General features: G+C 39.1%; 3 protein-coding genes and 1 long non-coding RNA gene across 6 annotated transcripts; 2 read left to right on the plus strand and 2 right to left on the minus strand.

The window, feature by feature from the left end:
- Positions 1-84: 84 nt before the first annotated feature.
- On the minus strand, positions 85-8,742 carry LOC135680545 (tetraspanin-6-like). Of its 2 annotated transcripts, XM_065194537.1 has the most exons (6): positions 8,603-8,742; positions 7,884-8,074; positions 6,129-6,225; positions 4,687-5,419; positions 425-744; positions 85-296 (listed from the first exon to the last, which is right to left on the minus strand). In XM_065194537.1, the coding sequence occupies exons 4-6, from the start codon at positions 5,179-5,181 to the stop codon at positions 275-277; spliced, it is 837 nt and encodes a 278-aa protein (XP_065050609.1). In that variant the 5' UTR covers positions 5,182-5,419; positions 6,129-6,225; positions 7,884-8,074; positions 8,603-8,742; the 3' UTR covers positions 85-274. The 2 variants fall into 2 exon arrangements, with proteins under 2 accessions (XP_065050609.1, XP_065050611.1); XM_065194539.1 differs by lacking the exon at positions 8,603-8,742 and having other exon boundaries at positions 7,884-8,155.
- A 134-nt stretch (positions 8,743-8,876) lies between these two features.
- LOC103994066 (beta-1,4-xylosyltransferase IRX9) lies at positions 8,877-12,871 on the minus strand. The gene is made up of 3 exons (XM_009414343.3): positions 12,107-12,871; positions 10,322-10,580; positions 8,877-9,462 (listed from the first exon to the last, which is right to left on the minus strand). Exons 1-3 carry the CDS (start codon positions 12,805-12,807, stop codon positions 9,316-9,318), a joined length of 1,107 nt encoding a protein of 368 aa, XP_009412618.2. The 5' UTR covers positions 12,808-12,871; the 3' UTR covers positions 8,877-9,315.
- Positions 12,872-15,479: 2,608 nt separating this feature from the next.
- LOC108953585 (uncharacterized) lies at positions 15,480-18,698 on the plus strand. The gene is made up of 4 exons (XR_010476515.1): positions 15,480-15,538; positions 15,635-15,916; positions 16,048-16,180; positions 18,589-18,698. It is a non-coding gene; the product is annotated as an uncharacterized LOC108953585 (long non-coding RNA).
- Positions 18,699-22,271: 3,573 nt separating this feature from the next.
- On the plus strand, positions 22,272-24,872 carry LOC135680547 (probable RNA-binding protein ARP1). Of its 2 annotated transcripts, none has more exons than XM_065194543.1 (6): positions 22,272-22,674; positions 22,780-22,957; positions 23,087-23,228; positions 23,706-23,745; positions 23,875-24,127; positions 24,616-24,872. In XM_065194543.1, the coding sequence occupies exons 1-6, from the start codon at positions 22,507-22,509 to the stop codon at positions 24,651-24,653; spliced, it is 819 nt and encodes a 272-aa protein (XP_065050615.1). In that variant the 5' UTR covers positions 22,272-22,506; the 3' UTR covers positions 24,654-24,872. The 2 variants fall into 2 exon arrangements, with proteins under 2 accessions (XP_065050615.1, XP_065050616.1); XM_065194544.1 differs by having other exon boundaries at positions 22,278-22,674; positions 23,878-24,127.
- The last annotated feature ends 446 nt before the right edge of the window (positions 24,873-25,318 follow it).

Genomic DNA, 25,318 nt, shown 5'->3' on the forward strand with positions numbered 1-25,318 from the left:
CGAGGAATAGAATGTGGTGATGAGATAGGGGATGGGCGCCATAACCCAGCCAATTCATATGAGCGCAACTAAGCTATCAACAGAGACGAGGGGAAAGCATGGTTTCTGCATCGGGTATGTACTAAAGCTGTACAGTTCTGCAGATTCTTAGCATGCATACTCTTCACATCCAAACCATGGAAACTTCTTTTATGGTCTACAGTGTACGTACGCCACCTGACAAGCACGACAACAGAGGGGGGAGGAAAAGGCAGTGTTATCGGTAGAGCTGTGCTCATCTGTCTCGCGGCCTCCACCTGTAACAAAGCATAAGTTTAATTCAGCATCCGTAATCCATCATAGATGATGGATTGAATCGAAGTATACGAGTACAGGTCAGTACAGAAAAGGGAATTGAATGAGAGTTGGGCAGGCAAATAAATACCAGTAGTCGTCCCAGAAGGGGTGAGCTTTGGACATGCGGTTCGGGCCATAGGGATACCCGAATTCCGCACGCCGGGCGTTGCGGAAAGCACAGCAGCCGACGGAGTAAACGGCGATGAGGAAGACGAGAACGACGACATTGAGGATGGTGAGCTTGTGCCAGTCCCTCCTCACCTGCTCTAATACGCCGGCCTTGCATGAGTCGCAGTCATAGCAGAGGATGTTGGCCGCATTGTTCCAGCGGTAGCAGTCTTCGTCTTGCGCTGCCACCGCCATCCCTCCGGTGTACGTGCACGTTGTTGGGGGCTTGCAGCAGCCCGACTGCATGCAATTGCACGAACAAACAATTAACGAAATATGATCATCGACGCTCAAATTAGATAAAAGTAAATTATCATTCGTAACATTTAAACTAGAAGGGGGTAAAAGTAAGGTAATCTCCACCCATGTCGCTACACGGATAAAAAAATTAAATTAAATTAAGATTGTTAAATACGATTAAGAAGTATCTCATCGTAGAATATTTTATTATTTTACTATCAGACATATATAAGTTTTTTTAACATGATTACAATGAAGGATCATTTTTATCATTAATCGGCACACTCATTTTTCTCATATTACTAACCAGTCGGATTGATTAGGTTGAAAAACTTCATTCGATCTTAATTTTTGTGTAGATGATATATCGGGAGCTTAGTACTTTTATTTCGAAGGCACATCAATTACATCTTGGATATCCCTGTGTATACAATCCAGAATTATATCGAACTAACTTGGATATCCATGATATTTTTCTATAATAAATTTCTTAGATAAATAATTATCTAAACAAATAGGGAACTAGATAGCTTTGTGCTCAAGTGTTTCTTATTCATACTTAGCTAGACTCAAAATAATTCTTCTAAGAAAACATATTAAAATTTTATTATCTTTCTTTTGAGAATAGATAAATTTTATTATATAACTAGAATATATTTAGTAGTGATAGGATATGATGTTACCTGAATCGGGGAGAGGTCTCTTTGGATGCCAAAGGCATCCAAAGAGCAATCTTGGTGTACATCTTTGACCCTGCAATGCATGCCATGATGATCTTGTAATTTCATCGCTATGTGATCTTACATTGAAGCCACTAGAGTAGTCATTGAGGTGATACTCCTAGTAGACAATCAATAGACTGAAGGTGGTGGTATCAACTTACCACATAATAATGAGATCTCGACGAGGGCCGACATCGGAGAGCTAAGAAGTAATAAAAAAAAATCACACTAGTACTATCTAAAAACAATCTCTCTACTAAAGAAAGTCAGACCCGAGGCATCACCTATGAACCCTCGAGACAAAGTTAAGTTTATCCCAAATCTCGAGCTAATAGAGATGCTAATCAAGGTATCTCTAAAGAAAGTTTGACCCGATTGGATCAGACGATACTTTTCGAGGAGAGATGGGTGAGGCTCATCAACTTTGTTCGAGACAATGCTAGAATATTTACATGGTCATCGAGAGTTATGTTAGGAATTGACCCCAATATAACTTAGCATGATGTGAACATTTCTCCTAAGGTATAACCAATGAAGCTAAGGCATCGCAAGTTTGCTCTCAACCACTAACAAGGCATAAGTAATGAGAAAGGCAAACTATCAGGCACGAGGTTTGTTTTTGAGATGCAATACCACTAATGCCTTGCAAATGTTATACTCATTAAAAAATACGATGAAAAGTGAAGGATGTATGTTGTCTATATCGATTTTAAAAGAATATGCTTAAAAGATAAATACCTCCTTTCTTGGATCAATAAGTTGGTTGATGTTATCTTGGGTCATAAGTTGTACACCTTTATGGATTCATTATTAAGATATAACCAAATTAGAAAAATATTGAGGGGTCAAGAGCGTACTTCTTTCAAGAATGTAGTGCTACCAAGTTATGTCTTTTCGACATAAAATTGTCGAGGTAACCCACCAAAGTATAATGAACAAGATGTTCAAATATCGGAGTAGGAGCAATGTTGAAGCTTACTTGGACAACAAAATAATGATGGACAAGACAATTGACTCACATGTGTCTCAATCATACCAAATATATTTTTGGAGTTAACTTATAGAAGTTTCTCGGGTTCATTGTGCATTAGAGAGGGATAAATGTCAATCCTGAGAAGGCACCAACCATATTAGAGATGCACTCACTTCAGTCGATAAAAGATGTTCAATAGCTAATGGGTTGATTAGCAACACTCAGTTGATTCCCATCTTGATCCAACGATGGGTGCTTCCCTTTCTTTCAAGCATTAACAAACTTAAAAAGTTTTTCATAGACGAACGAATGCTATAATGCATTCGAAAAGATAAATAAGCACCTTACAAGACTACCACAGCTCACCTCCTATGTCCTGGATGAAACTTTGAGCCTCTACCTCAAAGTCACCAACCTTATGGTCAGCTCGTTTTGGAGGATGCCAGAGACCAGAGACTCATCTATTATGTCTTGAGCGAATCCGAGGAGTGATATCCCTCGATTAAGAGAGTATCATTTGTATTAGTCTTGTTAGAAAGCTTCATACTACTTTCAAGTGCATATAATACAAGTAATCAACGACTAACCCCTCAGAGAAGTTTTCTTCTGATTTAATATTTTCGATTAATTGCTCAAATGGTCAATAAAGTTGGTAGAGTTCAACATCTAGTATATCCCTATAAAAGCTCAAACATTTATGGATTTCATTTCAAAACTTTCTCATCATTCATATGAGGTCGACAAGCACACTCCACCAATATGAACATTGTTCATGGATGTCTAGGCCACCTTGAATAAGACCGATGTCGGACTTATGCTGAAAGGCCCCAACATATAAGCATTTAAGCAAACCCTATGATTCGATTTTAAGATCTCCAATAATGAAGTTGAGTACAAAGCACTCCTCTCGAGGCTTCGACTCGTCATGAAGCTTCAAGTGAAAAGAAATTACAAAGCTCAAGATGTAATATGATAAACAATTTTACTAAGGTGTAGAAACTAACCCCCGACTTCTCTAACATGTTGAGGGTTTTTCACTTACACCAAACTCAAAATAAGAGATTTGGTAACTTTATACTTAAGTGCTTTTTAGAAGTGCTTAGTCTGTAATGCACAGATGACATAACATACTTAGGCAGACTCAAAATAATTCTTCAAAGTAAATATATTTAAATTTTATTATATAAATATTCTCATATAATAAAACTTATTAATAGTGATAAGATATGATGCCACAAAGGTCTATACTTAGCCAGACTCAAAATAGTTCTTCCAAATAAATATATTTAAATCTTATTATATTTAGAATAGATAAATTTTCTCATATAATAAGAATATGTTAGTAGTGACATGTCACCTGAATCGGGAAGATGTCTCGTACTTAGCTAAACTCAAAATAGTTCTTTCAAGTAAATATATTTAAATTTTATTATCTTTAAAATAAATAAATTTTCTCTAAGAATATGTTAGTAGTGACAAGATATGATGTCACTTGGATCGGGGAGATGTCTCATACTTAGCTAAACTCAAAATAGTTTTTTCAAGTAAATATATTTAAATTTTATTATCTTTAGAATAGATAAATTTTTTAATATAAAAAGAATATGTTAGTAGTGACAGGCTATGATGTCACCTGAATCAGGGAGACATCTTATACTTAGCCAGACTCAAAATAACTTTTTCAAGTAAACATATTTAAATTTTATTATCTTTAGAATAGATAATTTTTTTATATAATAAAAATATGTTAATAGTGACAGGAAACAATATCACCTGAATCGAGGAGATGTCTCATACTTAGTCAGACTCAAAATAGTTTCTTCAAATAAATATATTTAAATTTTATTATATAAATTTTCTCGTATAGCAAGAATTATGTCACCTAAATCGAGGAGACGTCTCATAGCTCAAAGTAGTTCTTCCAAATAAACATATTTAAATTTTATTATCTTTAGAATAGATAATTATTTTTATATAATAAGAATGTGTTAATAGTGATAGGATATCATTTCGGTTGAATCAGTGAGATGTCTTGTCGTTAGTCAGACTCAAAATAGTTTTTCAAATAAATATATTTAAATTTTATTATTTTTAGAATAGATAATTTTTTTCATATAATAAAAATATGTTAGTAGGATATGATGTCACCTAAACGGAGGAGATATTTCATACTCAAAATAATTCCTTCAAATAAATATATTTAAATTTTATTATATAAATTTTTTCATATAACGAAAATGATGTCACCTGAATCGGGGAGAGGTCCCTCTGGATGTAGTCCAAAGGCGTCCAAAGAGCGATCTTGGCGCATGTCTTCGACCCCACGACGCACGCCAAGACGGCGCTCCAGTATCGCGGCTCTGTGATCCTACGCCGGAGCCACCGGGAATAGCCGTCGAGGTGGTACTCGTGGTAGACGCGCCCAGGGACCTCGACCCCGCCGCCGCTGCCGCCGGCGACGGCGAAGCCGAAGGCGGTGAGGCTGAGGAGGGCCGCGATGAGGAACAGCATGACGAGGAGGTAGAGCCACAGCGCCCACGCCACGTTGAAGCAGGCGCCTGCGAACCCCGCAAGCGAGACGAGCAGCACCACGAAACCCAGCACCAGGAGCGGCGTCTGCAACAACGACTCGCAGGTGGCGGAGCTCCGCGCCAGCCACAGCCCGCCGCCAATGATGGGGATGGACGCCAGCAGCGTCAACAGGTTCAGGTAACCGATCACGGTGTTGCTGAAGCGATACATTCTATGAAACCCTGGGATTCTGATCCCAAAATCTCTTTTTTTCTGCGAACTGGTGATGCTACTCCTGCTTTGAGTGCAAAAGAAATGTTCGATTGCTGGAGCATGGATATGGGTTGCTTTCCGCCTTTAGTTCTCTTTAGCTTTGAGGCTTCACAGTGCTCTAATAATGCTGATTTCTTTTTGGAGACAAGACAGCTTTCCCTTCCCCCGCTGCGGTGATGGCTTGCTGCTGGTTTTCCTGGCCAAAGAAACAACCATGATTTTAACTGGTGAGAGTTTTGCATTTATTTCTTACATGTTAAGAAACAATGAGGTGGATTGTCCTTTTGATAGCACTTCATGGGTGGAGACTTCCAGTCCTGCTTAACATATAATTTACATTTTCTTTATGAAAGGATAAGCCTAAAGAGAGAATTCCTGATCCACCACAGGGGATGATGACCTCAGAACCTCCTTTTGGTAACACTTTAGCTAAGTGGCACTCAATTATACACTGCCAAAGAATCAGCAGAACAATGAGCATTTGCTTCCAAGCTGAGGCTCTCTGCAAGACTGAGAACCACATCCCTACAATACCTATGAGACCTTGGTGGCATACAACTCTTCCATGAAAAAACTCCTAACCATTCAGCTTCTGTAGCCAAGAATCCTAACATCAAGCACTTGTAAAGGAAATGAATCCTATAGAATTGAGTTCCTTGATGAACATAAACTGGTGAAAGCAAGGGTAAGGCCTCCTACCAATAGGCTCCTAGAAGGGCTGCACATTGCAAGACAGTGTCACCTCAAAAGACAAAAACAATGCATGATTTATCCGCCTTTTAATCCTACCATTAACGATTAAAAAAACTACCATGAAGATGCATGGTCGACAAGATGCACTCTTTAACTTTAGACAAGTGGAAAAATTACTCCTTGTATTAAGATAAGAAAAATATATTGAAAACCTTTCTGATTGGGGACTGCTGCTGCTGCTGCTCCTTGTAATAAATTATGCTCTCTATATGTATGCACCGAGGATACTTCCACCAAAAATGAAGAAGCCTGTGTCAAATGGAAAGAAAAAGGTTCAAGAATGTAGCCCCACTGAGAAATGAGAAGAAAATTGTTGATCACAGCAGTCAAGGTACTATTCACTTCAACATTAAGCTCACAAACTTTGAAATTTTTTTCTTTGGTTGACTTTCTTGTAGATATAGTATTTGATGGATATCCTATTATTAATTTAAACCTTAACAATTTTGAACTAGTAGTTCAAACTTATGAAGTTAATCCATTAGTTGTCCTATCAACTTTACCATATTAGGAGTTTAGGTTTTATTTGGACTAAGGTCTAAGATCTAATGAGAACGACTTAAAAAAGGAAAGATCTGGAGAATTGAAGCTCTTTCAGTATTGCTTCTAACTTGTAATATTTTCTTTTAGTGGGATGAATAATCAACTGTCAAGATAAAAGGGATCCATATCACTTCACTAATGTGGTGCATCTAGTTGAAGAAAAATGTGGATGATAATTTACAGTGAGTGATTATTAATCAATGAATGCTTAACTTAGTATCACATGGCTTTAAGACTCTGACTCAAACATGCTATTATGAGTTGTTTCTTTGACGAAAAAGAAAGTGTTCACTAGCGTTCATCTGACTCCGACTCCAGCACAATAAATGTGTTGTTTCTCTGTTTTGGTCAAAAATATTCACAAGCTTTTCTGGTCACTGAAGACAAGGAGCTGTGAGCCCAGACTGGATTCTACTTTGCTTAAACTGCTGCTGCTCCTTTTCTTTTGGTGTCAGTGAGCCCTAGCTGAACTAGATCTTCCCTTACTTTCTCTGTATCATAGCTGGATGATGCAAGGCTTCTTACTTGAAGAGTGTGAAAGACTTGCTAGTTTCTACCAAGGTAACACAGTGATTAATAATGGCCAAGATAGCTATTTGGTGGAAGCTAGGGCCATTCTAGTGAAATCATTAATTGTTACTTTTTGATAGGGGAACTCTTCTCAACCAATAGCACACATGGCAGTTTAGTTGACAGAGAGGAGTCCAAACAAGCAGCTAGGGCATGTTCTGCCAAGCAATATTCTGTGGCATACTTTGACACAGCAATCGAGTTCGATTATTCTTTACTAAATTTAGTCTATCTCTCGCGGGAGCTGACTTGAGTGTCAAAAAGACTGTGTTAAGAATCCCATCCGACCTCAATCCTTGTACAAGTGCGATCCCAGATCCTTCTCGGCCCTCAAAAGAACTCTCGAGACCCCCGACAATCATGTGTTGCATCGAAATGACTCTTTTCCCGACTTTCCAAAGTCTGTGTTCAGTAGCTTGTATAATGTCTAAATCATGCATTGTGACACACAACCTAGTTGAACATCCGTTTAATGCAGGTCTAAAAATACATCTTAGAATGTCATCTGCATGTACCTTTTTTTTTTTTTTTGGTTCTCTCTCTCTCTCTCTCTCTCTCTCTCTCTCTCTCTCTCTATCTGTGCTCATTTTAATGCTTGTACATTATTGTTAGTCAATATTTTTCACATGCAATTTATCAAACAAGTTATCCGCAATTGCAAATACATGCGTTAGCCAATCCAAAGCAATACATCCACAAATGCAGACTACAGAAATGCCCCTCTAGTGCTTGTTAAGTAATAGAAACTGTGGGTGGAAATGAAAAGATGATGAATTGCTCAATGGTGGACTTACCATTGTCGCCTGATGGTAGGGCGGCGACGGCGAAGGCTTTCACGGCGAGGCGCAACTGGTTCCAGCGCTGCAGCTCCAAGAAGGTCGGCCGGCCTTGACGAGTTGGGAGAGGCCCATGGAGACTATCCGGTTGACACTGAGCTCGCTCCTGTTTCGCCACTCCGTGGCCTTGAATCGAACGGCGACGGCGACTGCGAGGGGAATGAAACGGAATCGATATCTATATACCGTTCGATGGAATCGTACCTAAGAAGTATTGAGCGGCTTTTTTTCGTCTCCTCCAAAAAGCCCAATAAGAGAACACCTGTGTTCTGATTTTGACCTGAGTCAACTATGGTTTTAAGCAGTAAGAGAACTAAACCTAAACGATTTCACATATTGACTCTCAACCGATATGGTGAATCAATTCTCCTAATAGTCATAAAAAGATAAAAGGGTTATTTCTCCAGTTCTTTCCCTTGTTCTTTTTGGGGGGAAGACTTGCCTCGCTTCTAACATCTTTATATCAAAAGTCAGAATTTTTACAGTCAAACTATATGACATCATCAAATTTTCCTTAGTCTTGAGTCATGTATACCACTAAAGATTGGTTGGGGGAGACTAACATGGGAGGGACGAAGTTGTCATTTCACTTGTCGATGGCTTATGTATACATGTATGTAGAGAGAGAGAGAGAGAGAGAGAGAGAGAGAGCTTAAGTCAAAAAGTACAATGCTTACATAGAAGTCAGGCTGCAGGCTTTTGCTTCACGTCGATCATGTATGGAGATCAAACGGCATGCATTGAATTGAAGCCAACAAGGTGAATTCAATAGCTCTGCTTTTATGGCATGCAATCTGTAGATAAGAGACACAGTAAACAAGAAAACCTAAAAGTGTGTGTGGTCACCAACATGGCATTCCTCGAAAAACACAAAAAGGAACTTGCATGAGGGCCATTCTGTAAAGGCTGTCCTCTCCAATCATCTTCTGGTGTCCTAAAAATGATCAACAATGAAACAAATGCTTCTTCTACTGTAAATTTGAATCAAGATTAATCTTAGAGTTACATACGGCAGACTAGCCGACAAGCATTGGATTCTCCGTCACACAGAGGGCCACCCGAATGCCATCACTTTGCTTGTCATGATGGTTCGAATTACAGAAAAGAATGAATAGCTGGGCACCAAAGGCAAGTCAACTCCCAGCTTTTGATTCTTGTCTTAATGGTTGACAGGAATGTGGCAAGCAACCCGCTCGGTTGTGAATGCACCAACCACATGAAAGAATACCAGGAAGAAATGGTCAGTAATATTTTCCTGGGAGGTGATCTAGTGGCCTTCCCCAAGGGAAAGGAAATAAAAAATCAAAACCAAGAATATATATATAGATATTCGTTTTTCCTCTCATTTACACAATCCCTCTTGGGATCCTTGCTTCTCCTGGTCTACCTCTCATCTTGGGTTCTGATTGTGAAAGGGCAGAGGAATCACTCTAGGCATGTAGAGGTGCCACACCATGATCTTGGAGCAGTCAGCCGGAATACCCTTCAGCTTAGTCTCATCTTCTAGGATAATTTCATGCACAAACCTGATTGAATCCTGAAAATACCATCACCACGAAGATGTCATTGGTAAAATTCTAGAGAGAAAAAGTGGCAGTTACCAGCTATTCAACAAACCCTTGTTAAGAGTCCTAATCATAAAGTCCCTTGTGCTAGACTTTTGTTCTTGAGTGAAATAAGGACGATAAGTTGGTAAATGTCCACCATTGGCTAATAATCGAGGAAGGTTGCTGTCAATTAGGTAAATTGAGAACCTTTGGGAATACCGAACTTTGTAGTACAACAAAAGGACTGACTTCTAAATTTATTGCTTTCAGAGACAGCTCGAGAGAATCTCATGCATGTGTCCATTATGTGCCAAATATTGTAATGTCCATGAAGTCGGTAAATAAAATGAAATGGATCGAGGTGATGCATATAGCTAGCTACAAACATACTGTCACCAATTGCTAACTTATTCCTCGGTCATCAAAGTAGAAAACAAATTATCTAGACTCATAATTGCACTTCACTGAGGATCAACCAACCACAAAGTAGATCGGTTAATTTCTCTATTTGACCACTGATCCAGGGTAAACAAGGGAAAACTAAAGAGCACAATATTTATTTCACCACAGCGAAAAGAATCTTCTCTTTGATCACATAGTGCCTACAAGACTCTGAACTACCACATGTTCCATCTTAAGTGCCTAAATGTTTATATGAAATATTTGCTTGAACTGTATATCAAGGCACAATTGCAATTTGATCATGCACACGATCTTATCTAACTTGGCATTTAAAAAATACCCTCATACAAGAAAAAAAAAAAAGGCAGTCTGACAAAAGTGAAGCAAAATTTACTTTATGCAACATAGGTATTTTGTGATTTTAATCATAAAATGCTAGAGACTAACCTGTGATGTGTCAGGCAATGAGGTAGGGCGACCCCATCTCTCAGGATCCCACAATATCGAGCTATTGAATGCAAACCCAGAAATATTTATATTTGGAGGTCTAGAGCTCACATCTGAGCTAGTCACCAACAACCTTCTGTCATTGCTCAAGTCCTTCAAGATCCACCCTTCAACCTTTGATGAATGACAAATAGGACCATCCACCACCACTCTCTTCCTGTTCTCTGACACCACTGCTACTGGCCATGTCCCAAAAACCCTGAAATTGTAATGCAGGAGGCACTAGAATAATTAACTTGCTGCTCAAGAGGCAGAGGACACAAAAGCAAATATGTTAATGTGACAACCAGTGTAACATTTTGGAATGCTAAAAGTGCAGGAACATTTAAAAGAAAAAGCTTAGAGGAATAAATTAGAAGAATAATATTTCTGAATCCAAATGTAATTTTAAAAAATTAGATAATATAGAAGAGGGAAGATATTTAAACTCTGATTTCTCATATGATGACCTGCAGACAAATTGCAAATCCTCCCTAGTCGTTAACAGAATAATTTATTGAATTTGGAATTAGTGGAAGTGTGAAATTTCATTCATCAGATTCCAACAGCAAATGAAATATACTGAGCTTACATCCATTAAGTGAAGCATTTTGGAGAAATACCTTAAAGCAGCTGACAGAACAAGAATGTAAATGAATCAGTGTTCTACCTCATTAGATCATTGAAGAAACATCTGAACACATTACGTGGGAAAACAGGAAGGCTGGCGACAAATTGGCTGGAAAGTTCTTTAAGAAAGGTTTAGTTTAATACAATGAGAATTGGAGGCAATCTCTACAGCATAAATTTTAATTTTCCTAATGTCATTTGAGAACAGAATGCTTTTTTTAAGATCAGGGTTGCATGTAATCCACATTTCTTTGTTATGTATCGATGCTTATCATATACATGACTATTACTCGAACTCTGATGTTCGGTAAAACATACTTGACATTAATTCAACGATATCATAGACTACAGAAGAGAGGCATAAGAAGAAGCAGCTGAGAATGACAGGATCGATTGAGTTCATGCTGTACAATGAAAACTATGAAATAAGGGGAAAAGAGAGGAACAGATTAAACCAAAATAGCTTTGTCCAAGAGATCAGTAGTGCAACCAAGGGCCCAAAAATTTCTCCATAGTAAGTCATCTTTCATTATTTCTTTCTTTTCCCTGACACAAAAACAAGTAAATCTACCTAGGAAGAAGGGTCAGATTTCAATGATACAACAAAAAACAGGCAAAAAACCAAACTGGTAATGGATCGATCATGAAAGCAAACTGAAGAATCCTTGAAGACAAACATGGGAAGAAAAATTGGGAGAAGAACATCAATTTCCCTTGGTTTTCTTTCCTCGAACCTTTTTATACTTAAATCTTTGGAGTACCCAGATAAACTAGAATTATTGCATACAACAGGAGTAAGATTAAGGAGAACAGAAGCGCAAATTAGAAGAAAGATTTTTTATGACTATATCACACTTGATCCCTTCAAGGAAAATACTTTAAGCAAGAGAGATTCGAGCTCAATTGTGGTCAAAGACTGCACAAGGTAGCATACTCTTGTTCGGTTCAAGATGTAGAGAAATTTATACTGATTCCATCTTTTAGGTTTCCCTACTAGTAATCGAGTTAAATTCAATCGAGAAGTAAACTATTTTGCCCTAAGCAGATCATGCTAGTCATTCATATCGAGGAGGCGAAAACCAGTACAGAAGAAGGGAAAGGGGAGAGTGGTCATACTCGATCTCTCGAATCTCGTCGAAGAATCGGAGATCGTAGACGTTGGATGCACCGGCGAAGTGCACGATCCCGGTGAGCCGGTGGTACTCGACGTGGCTGAGGGCGACGTTCCGCTGGTGATGAGCCTCCGCTGCCGGATCCGTGATATTCTCCCTAAAGGTCAGGTGCCGGTACATGACGCCGGTGGTCCTCAGCATCGCGGCGGTGGCGGGGGCTTCCGCATGGGCCTGGACGACGATCCACAGGAGCGGTGGCGGGACGAGGCGCAAGGTGTGCGCCAATCGCCGCAGGAACGCGCCTTGGAACCGGTCGTTAGACCTGGTGGTGGTAACAATGATCAGCAACCGCCGCGACGGCGCCTGTGGCCCGCGCGCCCCCGCCCCCTCCATGTCCGGCGGCGGATCGTCCCCGACGTCGCCGTTCCCGCCGGTAGCGGCGGGGACAGATCTCGGGATCTCGACCATGGACCTGTTGACGGCCACGCCAGGCTCAACGACCCGCTCCACGACATCACCGGGGGCGGCGGGGAGGATGCCGATGCTCCTGACGGGCCGGCGCTCGGCAGCGCCGCCGGAGAAGAAGGTAGCGGTGCTGGGCGGCGCAAAACCGGTGAAGAAGCCCACCACGAAGCACAGCGCGAAGTGCAGGAGCGCCTTCTTCCACAGGCGATTCCTCCTCTTCGATCGGTCCATCGAACCCATCTCCCCCTCCCACCGACGACGGCAACTACAGATCGTAATGGAATGAAGCCACCACGAAAAAGGAAACTGCAGTAATGCAACCGAGAAGACGACAAAAAAGGCATTATATCCTTTAGTTATTAATCAAAACTCTAAATTATTATAATTTTATTGGAGCGATTTGCTTATAAAATATTTTTATTTTATGTATTTCTCAATCGATCCCCCCATTTTATTCTTTTTAAAACAGTTATCTTAATTTTTAGAAAATACTCAAATTATTGTGTTTTGATCTCCGTAACAAAAAAAATATTATATACCCACCCTGAAAACATGATAAATGAGTCAAATAAAATCAAAATATACTATACTATTTGATATACCATATTATGTTTCAAAAATAATATCACCTAAATATAAATTAAAATTTTACTTATTACGGTGTTTTAGTCATCACAATGAAAATATTATAAATAATACTTAAAAATATGATAAAATGATCTAAATAGATTTCTAACACTAATCAAACTAATTACAAACTTAAAAATATGATATTGTAATGGTATGAGTAGATATGCCACTTACATTAATTTTTCAATAGCATTAAAAGTATTTTTAGTATATTAATAAAACCCTATAAATGAGCCAAATAAAAACATAGTTGAACCCTTGTAAAAAAAAATAGATAGAAAATTTTGACTAAAAAACTTTTACGGAGTATTTTAGATTTTTTTTAAACTAGGTATTGAGATTTAAGTATATATATTTAATTTATATAAGGTGTCAAGTTGTCGACATATTTAGATATATATAAATGAAGTCGAAACACAGATATAAAAGTTAAAATTATTAAATTTGATAGAGATGATAAATTTTATGGTAATTATAATGGATCCGATCGTAATTTTAGTTTTTTTATTAGATTTCTAAAAGTAATAAGGTATTTATGCTTAACATAGATATGGTTAGAAGTACTATTGGTTATTCTTATATATTCGAATTAATGTTATGAGAAGTTTTAAGGATGAACTTTTTTTTGAGTAAGTCAATCATATAAACTTTTTCCTAGTAAGTCAATTATATAAATGTTTTTTTGAGTTATAGATTAGAAAAAGAGAGATATTTTAAAAAAATATCTAAAATAATATACTTTTATAAATTTATTATGTTTACTCGAATTATATATGAGTTACACTAATTAATATTAAGACTAATATATTTTTTTGGATGGAGATTAATGTATGAGTTCGACTTGTAAGAGTAATTAGAAACTTCGAAAGGATATATAAATAAAATAAGAAAAATAAAGTATAAAAAAGGGAGAGAGAGAGAGAGAGAGAGAGAGAGAGAGATGAGAATGCATGTTGTAAATTGACTATTTATTTCTTATAGCAACAAATATTCCTGGATAGCTTGTCATGCATGACAACCTTGATTGGGTCCAAATCCTAATCACACACAACCTTGTGGACCAGATCAACATTTTGACATTTAAGTCTCTTGGGCTATGACCAGGGTTTTGCGATTGTTAACTCCAGTTGTTGTTGACCACCCAATCATCTTCACTTGTGACCAATGTTTATGCTCAATTGATGTTCTTCTCTGAGATCAGATTGTCGAAACGGATTGGTTTGTATATAATTTTTGACCTATTCTTTCCAACATAATAATTTTCTCCTTAATATTATTATTAGGGTTGTTTGGAGGTGTCGTTGATACTTGACCCTATCTAACTCCCAATTTACTCAACAACACTATGGGAATCCACTTTCAAGATAAATTATAACGATGGAATTTCATATTGAGGTCTTACGCACATATTTTGTTATAATAAATTCTAATTGTTCGTAATTTCAAGTCAATTGATATGTCCACTTCTAAGTTTATCTCCATGGTATTGGGAGAATAAATAATCCAAATCGAGACTCTAAAAAGTCTACATAGGTAAATATCTTTTTAATACTTAAAATATTACTATTTAATATCCTCTCTTTATTATTTATAATTTTTAATATTTTTAAATTATCTTTTTTTAGTTGAACGTAAGTATCTTGGCTTCCTCATCTTCTTCTCTTATCTTTCTCCTCTTCTTCTTTTTATATTTTTTTCTTTTTCCTCCTCGAAGGATGATATTGAGGGGGTAGTGAGAGTTATTGACAATGAATAATGACGAGAATAATGTCTGGAGAACAAATAATTCAAACTGAAACTCTATAAAATCTATATCGATGCAATATTTAATAAGACCTTTCTCATACCTAAAATATTACTATTTAAAATCTCATATTTATTATTTGTAATATCATTTTAATTTTTTTAATATTTTTAAATTATCCCTTTTATAAATAGGTGTAAGTATCCTCTTATTCCTCCTATTCTCCTACCTTCCCCGCTTCTTTTTTTTTCTTACTTTTCTTCTTCCTCCTCAAAATATACAAGTAGCATAATAAAATAAGAGCTTGTAGAAAAAAATAAATATATAATTCTAAGAATCGATATGTAGAAAAAAAATAGAATTTTTTACGCACAAATTTTAATCAAATCGGAGTGATCCAGTCATCACCAACATCATCATCCAACGTGGATAAATAAAAAATTATGATAATGAGAAAATGAGGGATCCCTTTTTTAAGTATCAATTTCAAGTATATTGGACACTTTTTGAAACAGGCGAAACGCTATAAATAAGGACGATCAGACCACAACAGTTTCACTCCTCCCGCCCACGCGCCAAATAGGGCAGCCAACAAGGGTAATATGATCGCTCTCTCCTCTTCTCTTCCCGCTATTGCGATCTTTGGGTTAGTTTTAGGGTTTCGGCTGTGGCTCAATCACTTGGGCGGTGCAGCCTCCGCCGTCGACATTATCCGGATCATGAAGAAGGCGATTCCCCGCCAACGCCAAGGAGGCTAAGGAAACGATGCAGAGCTTCATCTTCGTGTTAACAGGCTTCTTTACCAGCGAGTGAGTTCGGATAACTTTCCGTGCCCGATCCTGCTCCTATTGATTATTTTGGGTTTCCTTCGATGTTAATGATCGACGGTGCAAGGCGAGCGGTAGATTCTATAAGGAGAAGAGGAAGACGATTAATGGATTCACCTGCAGGAATACAGAGTACTACTTCGTTTTGGTACCCCTTCTTATTCCAGCTGTTAAGAGGTTTAATTGTTTTGATTGTTGCAAATCGTTATTCGTTTGATGGATGGGATATTTTGCCTTGTTGTTGTTACGGCACATTTATTTGATAATGGCCGTGATTAGGTTTTCCAAAAACTTCTCTTAAATGAGAAGTGAATCCTCAGACGTTTACTGGCTTCGCATGAACCGTTTGAAGTTCCGGAAACTCCAAGTTAAAGTTCTGAATTAGAAGCTCACTAAATCAAGATATGAGCGCGTAAGTATCAGTGACATGAATTTTCTTTTCTATCAGTTATTTATAATATTTTAGTTGGAGTCAATTAAGTTTGGTTCGTACCAATATATACTATGATCTTTGATGTTTCTATTGCACTTGCTTGAGCTCATGGGTGATAAATGGACTACTATTGTGGGCGCCCGAACATGAAATGATGATCATGTTGAGGTCAGTAGTTGCTTGGCTACCAGGCTTACTTGAAAGAACTTATCTGTTCTTTTCACTAGAAATCAATATTGGGGGCTAGACTACTTGGTCTCAGTAATTCTTGATCTTTCGGTAATCATATCTTGCTTCCTGGATCTTGGAAGTTTTAATGTTATGTACCTTTGATTGAAAATTCATCTATTAGTGGTTGATCATACTTGGTGGACTTGCCTATCAGCCTCTCGTCAACCTGTATGATGATGGGACAATAAGTGCAGACTAGGTTGAGACATGTAGCTTGGCTGTCCTGAATATTGATCAACTTACCATAATATCTTGTATTCACAAGCTACAATCGTTGTCAGCCATGTAAGCATTGGACTGCTAGCTTTAAGTGTTTTTTTCTCCCTTTGACTGTCTTCGGTACTTATAGTTGCTAATAGACTTCGTAGTCTTCTATAATGAATACTTAAAAATTCTTCTGGCTTGGTTTACTTAGGTTAGCTTTCTTTTGTACATGTGTCTATCCTTTGCCCATTTTGTTAATTGCTTGAAGGGAAGAGTAATATATTACTTGATTTCCAGTATACCATTATGTTTTCGAGCACATCATCTTCTGTTTTTTGTATCTTCAGTTGCTTTTCTCGTTTTTATATAAGGGTGTTTTTATTTCAGAGTTTTCACATCAGAAAACTGTTTTTTTTAAAGTTTAATTGGCAGGAGAGTCAGAAAAATCTAGAGAATTCTCCAAATTTCTGGACTCTTTTTTCCTGAAAAGAACAAGTAAATTTCTTCAACTATCTTTCCATTTTGGTAACTCATCTTTTAAGAGAGAGTTTTAGATTCTTGCATATTGTACATGAGAAAATGAACAGAGATTATTTTCCTTCCTACAATCCACACAAATTGTATTTAGTTGTCATAGAATAAATTTCAGTGGAAAATTTTTCTTCAAACCATTTTCTTTGCACAAATGGAGTTTAAAGAAATCCTCCTTATATATATGTAAATAGCTTAGGACACATGTGGCTTCGTGAGTGACTAGTTTTGGATAGTCAAGTTCCTCTTGATTCGGTAAAGCTTCAGCTCTTTTGACACATTAAATAGCATAAAGAGCATCGCAATAACATAGTCACTATTCAATTTTAATGCTCTCAGGTCTTTCCAGATTATTCAATTCATGTGGCTTATGAAATTGACATACTATTTTTGAAATATCATATGCTAGGACATGCTCTACACATGTTTAACGTATTTCTTTCGTCTTGCTTCTCAGTAGAAAACTGTTAAGTTTCTTGCTTCTTGTGCAATGTGCTGGTCTAATGGTCTAGATGTTTAATTATTTGTTGTACTTCACAGAGCTGTGGCAAAATGCATGGTAATTTAAAAAATTGGGAAGGGTATGGTTGTTTTAATGCTCATGAAATTGGCTATCCATGTTTGTTAATGATTCGTTCATTTCTTTTGGTATGAGTTCGTTTTTAAATCAGCTAAACCTGTTGAAACCATCATGTTGCTCGATAAGTATTGTGGTAAACCAATACTTATAGTAATTAGCAAATATAATGATGGTACCTGGTTCCTCGAGCATACCCGATAATATTAGTGTTGCATCTTTTGTGTTCCAGCAAATATAGACTCTTCCTGAGACATGTGACTAATTCTTTTTCGTTAGAGACCATAAAGTTTTCTTGTAATAGATATCATTGTTTTTCCTGTTATGTAAATGAGTTGACCTTGATACCATAAAGCCTAAGCTCCCTACTTATAGATTATTTATCAGAAGATAAGACCTGGCAACTCTGCTGCTACATGCTTCTTGTTCTGATTATATCATAGAAAATCTTGTTTATAAAAGTGAGGGATAAATATCTACCCTTGATGTTTTGAAGCCTGGAAATTGTATTGAGTTTCATTCTGTCTGCTTGTTTTTTGGAAGATATTCAAGAACAGGCGGCTTACAGGTATGAAATCTCAGTGGTATATGCATTGCAACTGCTTTCATATGAATATTTAACTTTCCCATTCACTAAAATCAATTAAGCATGATATTTGTATGCATCTGGATCAATGAAGTCTCACAATTCTAAGCTCATGTGCATCTAAACCAAGACCCACCTATTGTTGGTTTAGGCATGGTTTTATTGTTGTCTTCTGCTCAAAATATCTGAGCAATTCTTTATATATATATAACCGTACTTTACTCGTCTGTGCTTTACCCCTCTCGCCTACTTGTGTAGTGATTGATGAGAACGGGAGCTCATATCCTGAGTGGGAAGATTTGCTGCATCTATGCTGCCACTAAACAGGCTGGTAAGTTCGAATTTGGTTAGATTTCCCCCCATTGAACACATATATATATGTATATATATATATATATGTATCTGTATATATATATATGTATATGTATATATATATGTATGTATATATATATACATGTATTTATATATATATATATATGTATATATATATATGTATATATATATACATATATATATATGTATGTATGTATATATATATATATGTATGTATATATATATATATGTGTATATATATATATATATATATATATATATATATATATATATATATATATATATATATATATTTGAAGTGCATATAAGCATATTCTTATTGTTATGTGTGATATGACTGATCTGTGGTTTATGGTATTCTGCATACTGCATCTATCCAAATTTTGTGTGCACATCCTGTTGATATTTAGCGCATGTCAAATAGTCAAATTAAAGCAATCTAGTGGCAACCTTACACATCCAACGACCTTGATATCAGCATGGTGTAATCGTGCTCCGAGCATCCTAATTATACCCTCTAGCTATTAATTGCATGGCAAGTTCCTCGCATTTAGGAGGTCTCTATTGGAATTTGATTTGCATGGTTAACTTGAGCTAGTCTTAATACCAGAACCGTTGTTTGACCACCCATACTATTTAAACCGGCTGCACAGTCGTGGTGACAGATTCGCAAGCTGGGTATGCACATGAGAAGGAATCAATTGATTCCTGTGGCTACAGCGAGTTTGGACTTTCGCTGTGACCAACAGCGCATCATGATAGATTACAAGTTGGACACGGTGAGAAATAGAGGCGTGATGATGATACCACAAATGGACTTTTGCTCTCCAACATCCATCTTAAGCACGTAGTTAAAAGGTGGCATGGGAGAATAGCAACCCTCGGGTTTTAAAGTACGTGGTGAGATTGTTGAGAGGTTGTGTGTGTTTGTGGTCGACAACTAATAATGTCGGAGCCCATGATGTTGGATCTCAGTGTCATCTCATGGATGTGGAGCTGGCGCTGCAACATGGAAGCATGACAGAGTTGGGCGGAGGGGGATAGATCAAAACCCACGAAATGTACTAGGCTGATCTCCTTTGTCAGGCTGGCTGGGCTCAGTGGAAGCTGGTCATATTTATCACGGTTAAATCTAGAATTCACCGCACATGTAGAGCATGTGCTCGGTCACAAGAAGCATCCGCCACTAGCTGATGTCTTGGTGCTTGGTCACTAGTTTAAGATTAACGTATTCTTGTAACTCAATGCTTTAGTTAGTTGTGCATTTGGTTATCTATAAGTCAATATCTGCAAGTAATAGTTTTAGATGACAAGATGAAAAAAAAAAAAATCAAAATGAGGTTCCGACTTGTATTATAGTGAGACATGCAGGCAACCAAATGGTTTCTTAGTGATCAAGCCAAATCTAATTCACGAGCTGTACTGTCTTCCTGATTCACTGGACCACATACCACACGGTTAGCTGAACTCACGTCCGCTTTTCACTAGAAGCTAATCTTTTGAGTTGGATATCTCCATCTTCCCCACTGTATCCAGCATGTCATGCATGCTATCATATGGAATTTTATATGCTGATCAGCTACTTCATTTCCGAAACTTTTGCTCGGGAGAATCCTAGCAGATCAGTATTCTGAGAGGAAAGAATAAAAAAGGCCATCGCAATCCACTGCCTAAAAGGGATGAAAGAGCCATGTGGCTTGTTCACCTGCTCACTTCCACAGCGTACTCCACAGGACTTTCTTCACCATTCACCCCCAGATCTCACAGGTAGCATAATGGGATCGAAGACACGGCACCTACTGTTACCGCAGAACACAAGCTTTTGGTCTTTTGCCACACGAAGGCATCACCACTTGCCACTTGCCTCCTTGTTTAATGCATTATTCTTGTCCCTCAGCCAGCTCACTCCTCAGGTATTCCAGCTAACTTACAGCAATGCATGCCCTCTCTCTCTCTCTCTCTCTCTCTCTCTCTCTCTCTCTCTCTCTGAGAGAGTCAAACCCTACAAAACCGACCACTGCCTCTAATAATAACCTGTCTCCCTCTCCTGCTTTCTATATAGATTTTGCTGTACAGTTGTCGAAAGCACTGATAGCGAGCAAGAGGTGGAAAAAGAATAAGAAATGAACGGGACAAGGAAGTTTTGGAGCTTAGGATAATGTTTGCGTCACTTGGTTCTTGTTGCCCTGATGTGTTATTTTGTGGGGTTTGCTTTGGGAGAATCCGTTCTGTTTACACTGTCGTCCGTGACGGATCATTCCGAAGAAACTGTCCCGTGCTACAGTCGTCATTCGCTCGGGCAGTTTGCACGTGCATGGCGAGCCACTCCACGTAATAATTATCTCCAGATGCGTTCAAAGTGGCCCATTGATTCTTAGCTGGTACGTACTACTGCTGCTATGAAGTCATGAGCTTGGACTGACCTGATGTAGGATTCCTCGATTGGACCGTGAAAATTAGGAGCAGGTCTTGTACGGCCTCTCAATTCAACAAGTTCTCCAACTTTCTTATGGAACATTTCTGATGATTTCGGTAGATCCTTATAGAATTGGTTAAATATATTTCTTGAATTACGAGTCACAGACCATGTGCTTCGGTCACATTTCATAATTTTTTTTTTGTATGGCCTTACAATGGTTGGTGAGTCCAGCAAGATTTACTTGCAAAGAAGATATCTTTCTCTGTCTATTATATTTTTCACTTTGAACTCTTTGATATTTGGAAAGAAAACATCCTAAATTGATTTATTTTACTCGAAGAGGATAACTGCACATCATCCCAATTTAGTTTCGCATTACTTGTGAAAATAGATTTTGAGTCCATTTATAATGCTTGATTAGTCTTCTGCTTTTAGTTTGTGTTTAACTAATTTAAATAAGCGATACATAGATTTGTTATCCATTTATAAAAAAAGGATATTTCAGTTCTCTTATCTCAAGAATCTCTAAGAAAAAGGCTTACAGAAAAATAACGAAAGAAAATTTTTCTCTAATGTCTCTGCTACACCTCTTGTGCTAAACAACCAAAAGAATTCTACGTTGGTCATCATCATTGTTCTTAGAAATTTACGTGTATGCAACTCATAATATAATTTCCTAAGCCGAAGCTGGTATTACCTCGGCGCACACCCTCTGCACATCTTGTCGCTCCTTTCCTCGGGAAAAGGCTGCTGAGCGTGCGAGAGGGAACGCAGCATCGTTCTTAGAATATGTGTTAATGTTGGTTAATTTTTCTGCCCATTCAAATGCAGTACGAGATTGCCATGATTTTGCATGGCTGTAAACCTTTGCGGAAAACCGTGGCTCGGTCGTCACCCTGTTTTCGACCATGGAAACCAGCAGCAGCAGCAGCAGCAGCAGCAGCAGCAGCAGGCAGCAATTCCTCGTCTTTACAGCGACCTGAACTTCAATTTTCTTTTTCTTTAGACTCCTCCATGCATCGTTTAAGTTTAAATTCGTAGTTCACAAGATAGATGTGGATTTAGATAATACCAATAGTCGATAAAAAGTTATTTTAGTCAAAAGAACCGGAAAGCACGTTGATAGGGCCGGTCGGCCAAGCTGTTCCTGCCATCCATGTCTGTCCTTCTTCCTCTACCCTCCTCACCCCCTTTTGTTTATGGATATAATCTACAAAACAGGCATTCCTTTTCCTCCCAACACCCCCAGAGCTGTATCACCAGCTCCTGGGCCTCCCTCTATACTCTTCCTTATATAGCCTCCATTAATTCTCTCCGCCTCAGCCCCTCAAACTTACCTGCCTCTAACTGCAAGGTTTCTGAGATCGATCGAGCTGCGCCCGAAAAGGAGTCTTCCGAGTGGGAGCTGACCGAGGAGGAGAGCGATGGGGCAGCAGTTCGGCGACACAACGCTGACCAAAGTGTTCGTCGGCGGGCTGGCGTGGGAGACCCAGAAGGAGGCGCTCCGCGATCACTTCCAGCGGTACGGCGAGATCCTCGAGGCCGTCATCATCTCCGACAAGATCACCGGCCGATCCAAGGGCTACGGCTTCGTACGTTCCATCTCTCTCTCTCTCTCTCTCTCTGTGTTCATATATGTGTGTTCGCGTGGCTGTCGACATCGTTCGACTGCATGTTTTGGGTTTGTGTGTGAGCAGGTGACGTTTAAGGAAGCGGAGGCAGCGAAGAAGGCGTGCGAGGACGCGACGCCGATGATCAACGGCCGCCGCGCCAACTGCAACCTCGCCTCTCTCGGCGCCAAGCGCAGCGGCCTCCGCCCATCTCCTCCCTCCACTCCGGCGCCGCTCCCCACCCACGCTCACCACCCCCCGCCTGGTATATCACGTGCTCACGCTTCTCTTCTCACTCAGTATAAAACATTTTCTTTCTCCTAGCAAAGAGAGGAGGAGATTGCTGATGACGTGATCTTTGTTGCGCTTGGTGGTCGGGTGTGAGCCGATGCAGGGATGGTGGTGGTATCAAGGGGCGTGTCGCCGGCAGCGCAGTGGTACTATCCCCCCACCTCGGGGACGCCGCCACCGCCGTCGCCGTTCCAGCTCCAACACTACCACGGCGTCGTCCCCTTCTACGCCACCGCCGCTTACGGGTAAGTCTTTAACCCTCCATATAATTTCCTGCCGCAAGTAGCAGCGGCGGTGGCGCGACCGTCATCGCCCGGTCAACAACGCTCACGGAACCAGATGCAAATTCCATAGATCCCCTTCCCTCGGGAACCGTTCATCTCACTTTTCTATTTAATATCGACCGTCCATATCTTCGAACACGGAAAAATTATATCTAAAAAATGATCCGATCAGATGGATGGTTAAGATTAAAACAGAAAGTGGAACGGACGGTCGTAGATTTATACATTTTGTGTCTCGAGGGATCGGCACATGCTATGTGGTCTCCTGGTCACATGGCCATCTGGTCGACCACGTGGTTACAAGGCACTGGTGTAGTCACCGGGCCCGCTTTGGTTGAGTTGGATCGCCGGAACTAAACATGAACCCGTCATGTCGTGATGAGGGTAACGTAAGTGGATCAGGTCGTGTGACTCACACAAGTTGTTCATGCTCTGCAGGTACTCCCCCAATTACGTGACAGACTTGGGTTACAATGCGGTAATCTCACCATTCCTGTCTATGATATCCTGGTTGATCTGATACTACCAAACTACGGACCATCGATCTTCTTTTCTTACAATAAAAGCACCACAGAAATGACTCCCATTAGTTCCTGGTTTTGTTTAGCAGAAGCTGAGCCACGGTGGCGGTGGTGGCGGAGGAGGAGGAGGAGGAGGATACTTCCAGGGGCAGTTCTCTTACCCAGCACAAGGTGGGATGGTTGCTCCTCATGGAATGCTGCCGGTGTACCCACTGTATCACCTCCAGAATCAGCAGGGCATGGGCGTGCCCGCCCACTTCTTCCCTCCCGCAGGTGCTGCAATGACTACCATTCCCACCATCATCTCCAAGCCCACCGTCATCCCTCCTCCAGCCACTGGTAACTTTCCTATCGAATTACGCTTTTTAAATTATTGATTATGCAATCAAAATATCTATCATGGTATTAAAATAGGTAAATACTCGTGCAATGTCTATGCTTGCAAGTGAAAGAGCATTTTAGAGCATATTAGCATACCATATATTGGCATTTTCCTGCCAGCTTGAATATTTGGGATTTGTGGTAATTAACTCAAAATATTTATCATTTCATCTATGAGCAGCATCTCGGTTGATGATCTATGGCAAGTTCTTCATCTTGATGTAATTATCATATATTTATGATTTTTTTTCTCAAAACAAAGAAAAAAAAAATAGAACCAACATTAACCAGAAATGAGAAATCTAAGAAGGTATAGGGCAGATGTAAGTTCTTTTTGGCCAAGTGTTGGGACTGCAGCAAGAAAATACCTTCGTTGGTATATATTTACAGATTCATAGATGATTTACTGTAGAAAGTCTGAAGCATGTTCACTGATATCATGACAGTCTGTGTGGCAGTGGAACAAGTCAAAGGAAGCAGCTGAATGGATCATCAATAGAGGCAGCTCAACAAGACCGTCATGTTCTGCACATCTGCGCAAGTGTTCTTTCATTCGTTCCATTGGATCCATCAGGGATTCTTTGATTCTCTCTAACCTGCATCGCTGTGATGCGCCAATCTGTAACAAAAGCATTTTTGTTTACCAACTTATTTTATGGTAAACTCTTGATGGGTTTAAGTCAAACTGGTCTTTCTTGCTGAAGTTATTTGGTTGCTTTGCCTCGCCTAAGTATTGAGTACCTGCAAAGCATGTGTTTTCTTCTTGTCTATTATCTTAGTGTTCATAGCATCAAAAGCTCATTAGAGTTGCTGCTTGTTCGGTGGTAAGGCTAATCTACTATGGAGTAAATTAGGCTGGGAAAAGGAAGACGAGTGTTCCTTCCATGTCCAACAACTACGGACGAATGTTTTGTTCTTGTTGAGAAGGCCCGCAACGAATAGAGCCACACTGGATTCAGCCTCTTTTTACTGGGCTGACAAGTATGTGCATCGGTAGCAGAGAGACAAGAAGCCATACCACCATGAACAACACCAGGGAGCTTGTTAAGCTAGCTGATCGCAGTGAAGTTAGTATCATTATGATATGCCTCTAACGTGACTCGATTTCGAGAGCCCTAATAAATTTCTCCTTCGACGTAAGATTTAATC

This window comes from Musa acuminata, chromosome BXJ1-8 (assembly GCF_036884655.1).
Source record: "Musa acuminata AAA Group cultivar baxijiao chromosome BXJ1-8, Cavendish_Baxijiao_AAA, whole genome shotgun sequence".
NCBI lineage: Eukaryota > Viridiplantae > Streptophyta > Magnoliopsida > Zingiberales > Musaceae > Musa > Musa acuminata.

Coding starts and splice junctions, on each gene's coding strand:
- LOC103994066 (XM_009414343.3), bottom strand. CDS start 12,807: ATGGGTTCGATGGACCGATCGAAGAGGAGGAATCGCCTGTGGAAGAAG. Junction 10,581..12,106: donor GACGAGATTCGAGAGATCGA/GTATGACCACTC, acceptor TTACAATTTCAG/GGTTTTTGGGACATGGCCAG. Junction 9,463..10,321: donor CATTGCCTGACACATCACAG/GTTAGTCTCTAG, acceptor TGGTATTTTCAG/GATTCAATCAGGTTTGTGCA.
- LOC135680545 (XM_065194537.1), bottom strand. CDS start 5,181: ATGTATCGCTTCAGCAACACCGTGATCGGTTACCTGAACCTGTTGACG. Junction 745..4,686: donor GGGACCTCTCCCCGATTCAG/GTGACATCATTT, acceptor AATTGCATGCAG/TCGGGCTGCTGCAAGCCCCC. Junction 297..424: donor CCCTTCTGGGACGACTACTG/GTATTTATTTGC, acceptor GCTTTGTTACAG/GTGGAGGCCGCGAGACAGAT.
- LOC135680547 (XM_065194543.1), top strand. CDS start 22,507: ATGGGGCAGCAGTTCGGCGACACAACGCTGACCAAAGTGTTCGTCGGC. Junction 22,675..22,779: donor GATCCAAGGGCTACGGCTTC/GTACGTTCCATC, acceptor GTGTGTGAGCAG/GTGACGTTTAAGGAAGCGGA. Junction 23,229..23,705: donor TACGCCACCGCCGCTTACGG/GTAAGTCTTTAA, acceptor CATGCTCTGCAG/GTACTCCCCCAATTACGTGA.